The sequence below is a fragment of the Merops nubicus genome, unplaced genomic scaffold, assembly GCF_000691845.1.
Source record: "Merops nubicus isolate BGI_N331 unplaced genomic scaffold, ASM69184v1 scaffold2102, whole genome shotgun sequence".
NCBI lineage: Eukaryota > Metazoa > Chordata > Aves > Coraciiformes > Meropidae > Merops > Merops nubicus.
The window spans coordinates 1-9,704 of record NW_008591342.1 but is presented as its reverse complement, the minus strand read 5'-3'; the positions used below and the strand labels follow the sequence as shown (position 1 = coordinate 9,704).

Genomic DNA, 9,704 nt, shown 5'->3' with positions numbered 1-9,704 from the left:
TTAATTTTTATATATATATTTGGATTTTTTTTTTTACTTCAACACATATACCTATAAATATATACAAAACAAGCACCTCTAAACTTGCTCAGGACACAGATATCAAAGCCCTGCTACCTCTGAGTGCTTCTTGATTCCAGAAAACTTCCCCACTGTTGTGATGTATTGAAAGCTGCTTATTCTGAAAAAAACAAACAAACAAAAGAATAAAAATTGGAACCATTTAGACTTTGAGACTTTAAAGGATAATTCCTGCCTAGGATTCCAAATCCTGATGAGTTGTTTGAAGCCAAACTGCTAACTAGGTGTAGGGCTGTAATTCTACTTGATTTTTAGCATTGTTTAGTAGCTGGTTTCTAAATTATCCTCAATTTTCTTTCAAATCACTACATTGGGAGGATGCACAGTGTTGCCTATTTATGTCATTCTACTTTGAAGCTTTCTAGGTGACACAGTCAATATTGGAACAGCTTTAGAGCCATCTGGAGAGAGAATTTCAGGAACTGGGATTTATTGAATGACAGCTAAAAACATCTGGAAAGGACAATCTTGGGTCCACTCATCAAGGACTTCCTATGACCTCAAGCCATCAAGAACTACATTTCCCACAGCTAAAGCTACTGGAAAGTGTTTTGCCTATTCCAGAGCACGTTACAGCAAGAGGCATTTCTGCATATCCCCTTTTGGGAGAGCACTGACAGGTACCACCTAATTTACTACCAAAGCAAGCCTGCAAATTTGTTTTACAGCCAACTCAAAGACAGCTAAAAATGCACATCCAGGTCCTGTAGTGTTTGCTGGGGCAAAAGCAAAGGGGTTTTTTCCCCCCCTACAGAATATAGGGACCATATGCCATGAAATTCTGGGTGAATTTCTAGATTATATAGATTATAATCTAGCATATCCCCTTTTGGGAGAGCACTGACAGGTACCACCTAATTTACTACCAAAGCAAGCCTGCAAATTTGTTTTACAGCCAACTCAAAGACAGCTAAAAATGCACATCCAGGTCCTGTAGTGTTTGCTGGGGCAAAAGCAAAGGGGTTTTTCCCCCCCTACAGAATATAGGGACCATATGCCATGAAATTCTGGGTGGATTTCTAGATTATATAATCTATAGATTATTGGTTCATCTCAAAATGTGAGCAACGAGCAACAAGGAAAAGCCATAAATAGCATTTTGCTTCTCATTAAATTCCATTACATCCAGTTAAATGCAGTTTTAGGAAATAAAAAAAGATCATTTCAGGTCTCCTTGTATCCACCCAGTGAGTCATTGATGAGGAACACTGAGGAAACATAAGGTTTTATTTTAAATTTCACTTTTAATTATCCAACTTTCAGTGCAATTGTCTTACAAGTCCATATTGAAAGGATATTTTTCCTCACCATCTACAAAATGATGTTCAATAATAACCTGAACCATCCAGGTCCTGGTTTGGTCCAGATGGAAGCATTGAAGCATTGGCAAAGTGAGGATTGGTATCTGAAACCTTTGTGAGAGTCCTCATTAGGAAGGATGAAGCTGAGCCTTGGATTTTCAAAGCTTTAAGCTCTAGAAGGACTCCTGCAACCTTCCTGCTTTCTAATGCTCATCATTTTCTTGGGTAAATTTGTTCCTGCTTTGCTCATTGCTCCATATAAAAGTGGAAAGCTTTTCAGATGGAAGGGACTTAGATGTGGAGCAAAGTATTTCTACAACATTTTTTTCAACCCTCATAAAAACTCCCTGTGTTAATTGCCCCCAAAGATATTTAAGCATTTTTGGCTTCTCCCTTGCCTTTTAAATGTCTGTGTTGTTTGGAATTTCTCCATCATCTCGGGACTAAAGTACCTGTGAAAGTTGTTCCTCATTAAAACCCAACCACAGCAGCTTCACTCCCATCCTCCTGCAGGTTCTGCTCTGCCACCCAGACTGACAGCCCTGGGTGTGCTGCATCCTTCCTCCTTTGAGAAGTTCACTGAATTTTAAACAATTAAAACAACCATCCTGTTTAAAAATGCAATAATTTCACTCACAAGATTTTTTTTTATCTCCAATCCCCATTTTTTCTTTCTTTTGGCACAAATTTTTGTCTCAAACCTGCAGAAAACCTGATCCACTAAAATAAAAGAGCCAGAAGAACCCAACTCTTGAAGGTTTTAATCCCCAGCATTGCTCTGAACTTCAGATTATTATAAATCTTCATGAGAACATCTAAGTACTGTGGACAATCAATTAAGCCCACATCAATAATTTTAGGAGTGACTTGTTCTAAACTTTGTGGAGGACTAAAGGGGCAAAATGCTGCTGCTAAGTAGTGTCATTTTTTGTTTATTTAAGGTTCCAGCCTCCAAATGTCTTGTATTGACACAAGATGCTGTATTACAACTGGATATAAGCCTGATACAAAGCCAGGCTTACTGAGGTTCCTTCTCAGGCTTGCACTGTCACCTGCTGGGGAGTGTTTGTACAGCTCAAAATCCCCAACTTTGAGCTTTTCAACCCAGAGTGAGCTATGATCCAATTCCCCTGCTGATTATCCCCTCTATGATGTGCTATTTATCCCATGTGATATTTGACTACTGAAAAAAAACCTCCCCAGTTTTTGAGGGAAGATTTAAGAAGCCATGAATTAAAGCCTCAAAGAAGATGCAATGTTCCAGCTGTAATTAGGGGTTTTTTTCCTCATCAAAAGCATCAGCTAGTGTCAGAATCACAGAAGCAAAGAGCAAATAAATCATTTTTCTCCCTCCTTCTGAAGATTCAAGACATGTGATAGGCCTTAGATATAAACCAGTCCAAGGAGAACAGCACATCAGCTCATTCTTAAAACAAGGGAGTTAAAAACAACAGACCTTGAAGTGTTTCTTCAGGTTTTTGGTTTGTTATTGCTCCTTAACACACAGATCTGAGGCAGCAGGTCCAAGGCAGACACCAGTGTCCTGCTATGTATTTAGCAGACTAGGAAAATATTCCAGTGATGACATCTAAACCCTCCTCCAATGACAAAGAAAGTTACACCTACAGTTCAGTAGAACAAACAGGGATCATAGTTATCCAAAAGTGGGATCTGTAGCCTGGTGCATGGGTTGCACAACTCACCTGCTGTACCAGAAGCTCCCTGAAGTGTTGAGCTCCTTTCCAGCTCCTCTTGGACTCCAGTGCAAGCAGGGATGAAATAAATTCTCAAGGTTTTGAAAGCTATGAAATTCAGTCAACATTGTAAGTGCAAGTTAAACCACTTCCTTCATGCACCAGTGGCATAAAACAACTTTAAATCTATTTGTTTATCTATTTCTCCCAAATGGTTGGAATAGAGACTATGGAATAAAGAGAATTTGAATCTTACAAAGTCCCATGGTTGAGAATTGTTGTGTCCCTAGTCCTGCTTCACCAAAAACCTTCCAGCCACACCCTGGGCTTCCCCCCCAACAGGAATCTTTAATAAAACATGACACATCTGGAGAGAAAAGACACATCAGGTTTGTTGGTTTGGGTTTTTTTTAAGCATTTAGACAGAAAAAATGTTTCACTGCAAACGTTGGCAAGTTGCTTCAAATACCATCAGGCATTTCCTACCTCAAAACCTACAGCACATCACACAAACCCCCTGAAAATCACCAAATAAAGGAATTAGGCAGCAGCTAGCTTGCAGGTAGACCCCACAGGGAGGAAGAGTGGGCCAACAGGCAGATGCAGAATCACAGAACCATAGAATGTTTGGGTTGGAAGGGGCCTCCAAAAGGTCCTCTAGTCCAGAGATATCTCCAACTAGATCAAGCTACTCAGAGCCTCATCAACCCTGACCTTGAATGTCTCCAAGGATGAAGCCTCCACCATACAGACTAAGGAGCAAAGTGTTTTCAAATGATCTTCAGCATCAAAATACCTGAATCCTTCCAAAAGAGGGACACACTTTGGTAGTCAGAGGCTTCTCAAAGAATCAGGAGCACACAACCTGGAAAACTTTGGAAATACTGCTTTATTTTCCAGTGAATATCCAACTTGCAACCCCTTGTGAGCCCTCAAATTGAGAGAAACCTAAAAAATCTACAGCTCCAGTGCACAGTAAATTAGGTATCTAAAATCTTAATAAAAATTCTCAGTGCAAAAATAAAAATGAAATAGGTGTGCAGTTAAATGCAGCTTGTTGTAAAGGTCTTTGAGCACGTGGACATGAAATCATCTGGTAACAGAGAAGCCATTTTCAGGCTGTGCTCAAACCCAGCAGAATTATTCCACACTCAATTCTGGAAGACAGGCAAGAACCAGCTTTTTCTTTTTCAATGCAGGGCAGTGTAGTTACAACATTCCTCAAGAGCAGGAAGATGGGACAGAGGTCACCTTCTGTTCCAGCAGGGGTTGTTGGAAAGAGGCTTTCCCATTTTTTTCATCTGGAGGATGCTTTTGAGACATCCAGGGGGAGGATTTTCCCCATCCACAAAGTGAATGAACAACATTCCAGTGTGGGCAACTCCCCCTCTTCCAGTCCAGGCTCATGGGGAGGGATGAAGCTGTTGGGTCTCCAGTAGCAGGCAGAGCAGCCTGGCAGGAATTCAGTGTGGCTGGAATAAGGATTTGAGATTTCTTCTTCCATCTCCTTGGCTCACTTTTAATCACACCACCAACCTGCTGCCAGGAATGGAGCCTTGACACCAGGCCATGCCCTCACACAAGCAGCCACTGTTGGTGTGGGACTGTTGCAATGCAGGTAAAGGGGAAATTCTGTTTATTTTTACCCATTTCCATGCTCTATGGGACAGCAGTTAAATTATGGAAAGCTATTTCCTGCACTGTTAGCTCACAGCAGATTTCAGAGGTGCTGTGTCTTGTTAATGAGCTGATTAGACTGACTTCCCTAATCACTACTAATTGCAAATTTTAAATAAAGAAAGCCATGCAGGAGCCTCACCTACCCTGTAACAGTTTGTAAGGAAACAGTTCACTACTGCTTGTGTTCTGCCACTAATCTGCTCGTTTGCTAGGCTGATAAAGGAAGAAAAGTCTTTCTTTGATGGCTTTGTGAAGTTCTGCCACGTTTATCCTGAGTAAACCAACAGCATATCAAATATTTAAGGTCAATACTGTACTACCTACCAAGCTAACAGACTGAGCTGCTTCTCATGATTACTTCTGAGCTTGTTTTGGCTTTGCTTGGAACAGTAAAGCTGAAAGAGAGGCCTGAGACACCTACAAGGAGAGAAAAGACACTGTCCAAGCTCACTTGGCCATTTTCAAGTTAGCAAAACCCACTTAAATCTCAATCCTACCTTTTAAACTGAACATAAAACCCAAAAAATTGGGAGTTACAACTGGATTTCAAAGTCTGTTGAGATCTTTTGTTGCTGAAGCTGCAAAGTAAAGGATTCCATGAAATAAGGTGGATTTCCTGAACTCTGTGACTGGGGTCTGTGGTTTTTCCCAGTGAATTCTCTAGGGCTGGAACCTATCACACCTACTTTTTGGGAAAGGGCTGTGCCTGCAGAAGGGAACAATGAATGTTACTTCAGCCCCTGCTTTCCCAAATGGAATGAATCTCTTTGCAGATGGGAGAGAACTCCAGTTTGCAACTCCCTGAGCTGATGCAGTCCCACAAGGCCATCTCCAGTGCCACCTTCCCACAGATGAGGAAACCCTGGCACTGCCCCAGCCCTGAACAGAGCCACTGTGGAGAGGCACTTGTGCTGGGAGCCTACAAGCCTCTCCCTCCCCTGCCTAACCCAGGGAGGAAATTCTCCTTTTTTCTTAACTTTCAGCTTTCCAAAAGCCTCTCAATTTAGGTCAGAAGCAACTGAGCATTGGCACAAACCCAGTGTTGTAGAAAAAAAGTCTCAAAAAGAGCTGTATTTGGCCAGATCCTTCTCCATCTCAGAGTACTGCTCTCTGAGGCGTTCCACAGCTTTCCTGTGCTCTTCATCCACCTCCCCACGCTGCTTCTGCTGCTCTCTCATGAATTCCTCCCAGTGGGCTACCTGCTTCTCCTCCCGGGCCAGCAGCTTGTCCTCCTGGAGCTGGGAGGAGGGAAAGGTGAAGGGTTAACAGCCATTTCTGTATTAAAATCAAAGGTTTCATTAGAGCATGTGATGTTAGCATAGAAACACTGAATGGTTTCCTTGTTTTGACTGATTTGGGTCATTCAAAACCTTAACAGTTGTAAAAACATCCAATTTTACAGTAAAATTTTGGGTTTAGTCTTTGCTTATTGTTTTTACTTGGGCTATTTTTCTTGAAATTAAAAAACACTCCCAAAAAACAAGCCCACCACCACCTCAAAAAACCCCAGAGCAAACCCACCACCAGTCGAGGCAGACACAGGCTTTGAAAAATGTTTTAAAAATAAAAAAATATAGAAGTGTTCTAAAATGTTCTAGAAAGGTTCTAAAATGTTCTTTGGGAAGTGAGCACTAGTTCCATGCTTAAAGAATTAAGAGGTAAGATCATAACTGGGAGTGTTAGGGAGCTTCCAGGATAAACCTGTACCTTCTACATAGAAATATTTAATATAAAAGTAATTTTAAAAAATAATATAGGACCAAAAAAAGGTTTACACAATCTCTGGAAGTTTTTCCCCCAAGCTTAACCTGATGCACAGCTTGAACTACTAACTAGATCCTACTGATAACCAGGCAGGGGATTCCAGAAATTTCAGATTTCAGGAAGAAAAACTAAGAATTATTTCTCCTCAGGTGGCTGCACTACAATGAAAACTTTCAGCTACAATCTCAAGGGAGTTACCTACCTGTTATTACCCATGTTTGGAAAGTTTCAAGCCAAAAAAATCTTATTTTAGAAGCTTTAAGAAATGCTACAAATCTTGAATAGCTTTTGGCCACAGAAAAAAAACAAATTGTGAAGCATTGTGAATATTTGGCAATTAACAAGATAACAAGGGAAGAGAATCATGAAGGAGCAAGAGGAAAACATGAAGCTAATTCCTTGTGGAAGTTTCCAAATTTTAGGCTCTGAGCACATGGATTTCCAACTGAAAAGATTCCAATGAGTCACATGTTCCTATAAATATCAAACAACCCATCTAGGAGTGAAAAAAACACTTCCTTTTCAAGGAGCAATATATATGTATATAATATGGTCAATGTTCTCAGCTAACTAGGAAAGATTTACATTTCTAAAGTGGGTGTTTTTTGTTCCAGAGCAAAAATAATTTGTTTTTTTTATATTTAAGCTTCCTTTGTATGTGACAAATCCCCCAGGCTGAGCTAGGAGGGAAATTAAAGCCAAGGAAAGAAAAATCAGTTCCCATTGATCAGGGGATAAATCCCTCCATCCTTCCCTTACCTTCCTCTCCTCATGCTCCCTCTCTTGGAGTCTCTGGATTGTGGTGTTGGCAGCTTGCACTGAAATGACAAATCACAGAATAAAATCATAGAATCAGAGAATTCTTTAGGTGGGAAGAGACCTCCAAGCTCATCAAATCCAACCATCAAAGGGAAGGAGGTCAGTTTGCTGTTCTGCACCACAGACACTCTCCCCAAAGGGATTTAAGAGCCACAAATGAGGCTGCTGCATGCCACAGACCACATCCCACCCTGCCACTGAAGCTCTGCAAAGCTCAAAAGCAAGAGGCAGCTGGGTCCTCCTGCCTCCAGACTCCTCAGTGCTCCTGCACCGTGCTGCCCAGCACCTCAGGAGACTCCAAAGCTACTCCCAGGCTTTGCAGCAGGTTCCCTGTGGCAGGGGACAGAGGTTCCCAACCTGTCTAGCTGTTTTGTCACCCAGGGAGGTTTGGTGCTTGCCCAGAGCTTGTGGAGGAGGTGCTGAGGCCCTGTCAGCCCTGCTGCTCTTCCACGTGGACTTACACATAGTGGGGAGTGCAGAGGTGACCTGAGAAGTACCTGGAATGATTACAGGGATCTGGGGACAGTGGTCAAATGCAAGGGGGGTCCCCACAATGTTCTCCTCAACTTGGAGTTCCCCCTCCTGGTGAGAGGGACTCGATGGACAAGGGGCAGAAACTGGAACCCAGGAGGTTCCAGCTCAACAGGAGGGGAAAAAAAAACTTTCCTGTGAGGGTGGCAGAGCCTGGAGCAGCTGCCCAGAGAGGCTGTGGAGTCTCCTGCTCTGGAGAGATCCCAAACCCCCCTGGATGTGACCCTGGGCACCCTGCTGGAGCAGGGGGTTGGATGAGATGATCTCCAGAGGTCCCTTCCAACCCTGGAAGTCTGGGATAGATTTTGCTGAAAGAGCTTCTACTTATATCAGAAAAAAAAAAAACACTTTAATGTGACCTTAGCAAGAGCTGTGTTGGCTGGATGAAAAAAAACAGGACCAAACATCTGTATTTCCCTTTTCAAATTTCCCAGAAAAAGAGAATGGAAATGGCAGAAAATTGATCCAAGGAGGATCAAATTTCCACTCATCACATTTTTGAAGGCAGACTATCCAAAATTATCCCTCAAAATGCCACAAGAAGGGGAAACCAGGAGCCACGTGCTTACCTCTCTTGAGCACTTCACTCAAGCTGTGGTGCAGGGCCTGCTCATTCCTCAGCAGAACGTGCTCATTGGCTTCCAAAATTGTGTTCTTCAGATTTTCCAGCACTCGCAGCTCTCGGAGGCCACGTTTTTCCTGCCAGGAGAAGGGAGAGAAAAAGAGTGGATGGGGGGCTAGCAAGGGATTCCAGTTCCAAAATGAGGTGGTTTCTTAGTTGATAAACTAATAGTTATACCCTAAAGACTGGAGAGTTGTCTGTGGGAGTGTTATTCTACTTGCTTACAGTCTTTACCCACTAGATTCTAAGGAGAGAAAACTCCTTCTCCAGCCAAAAAATTGTCCGAGATCTTAAAAGTTAAAAGCAAGTGTCATTTTGGGAAGAAATTCTAAGTTGCAAAAGAAAAGGTAAAGAAATGGCTGCTTTGCTATTTCCCCCCCTCCCTAAAAGTATCAACCAGAAATTAAATTTCAGGGAAAGACCTCAGAATGGATGAAATTTGCCTAAGAAATACAACAAGACTTCAGGTGCACTGAGAGAATGAGGTGAATTTTATGAGTTTTAATTCTGTAACTGAGCTTAAAATTTTCTTCCTATGAAAAGCCACATAAAACTATTTACTGCACCCTGTAACATTTCCAGGACTAATTTTAAGGATTTAAATTCCACGTTCCCCAAGAATAAAAAAAATCTACTCAGCAACAGCCTTTTGTTGACCCAAGATTCTATTTTTCTAAACTTCTGCTGCCATCTTGTGGAAACCACATTGCACTTCCCAAGCAAAATCCCAAATATTCCTAACAGGTTTTTGCAGGAGAAATAATATTTATTGCCCCTTTCAAAGCTTTTTAAGTAAAAAGATCTAAATTACTGCCTTGTTTAATACAGATGAAAACATATACTCTAGATGTGGTAAGTTATTTTGGGCAAGGACTACAAGTTGAGTCTTTCTGAAGGAAACTACATACACACTACAGCCTTTAAGACTAAAATTGAAGTCTTACACCCTGAAGACTTCAGCACCTCTAAGATATCAGTACTTACTTCAAATTCTTTAATAAAGTAACGGATTTCTCCCTGAATGACTGGCCTGTGATCCAGCAGCCTCGAATAGATTTCTCCAACATCTGGAAGATGAAAGACAGTCAGATTGGCAGTTTTTCTCTCACACTCCACAGCAGCTGACTCACCAAATACACAGGGAATCCAAACAGCACTGGAAGAAATGTTTGTGGGCTGTCCTACCTATGGAGAGACACAATCTCTCCAGAG

General features: G+C 41.7%; 1 protein-coding gene across 1 annotated transcript; it reads right to left on the bottom strand.

Moving 5' to 3' along the window:
- Positions 1-5,814: 5,814 nt before the first annotated feature.
- Positions 5,815-9,559, bottom strand: BLOC1S5 (biogenesis of lysosomal organelles complex-1, subunit 5, muted; the record flags this gene model as incomplete). The annotated part of the gene is made up of 4 exons (XM_008950215.1): positions 5,815-5,994; positions 7,280-7,338; positions 8,440-8,569; positions 9,477-9,559. Coding segments are annotated over 4 exons (452 nt in total), but the record flags the coding sequence as incomplete, so codon positions are not given.
- Positions 9,560-9,704: the final 145 nt, after the last annotated feature.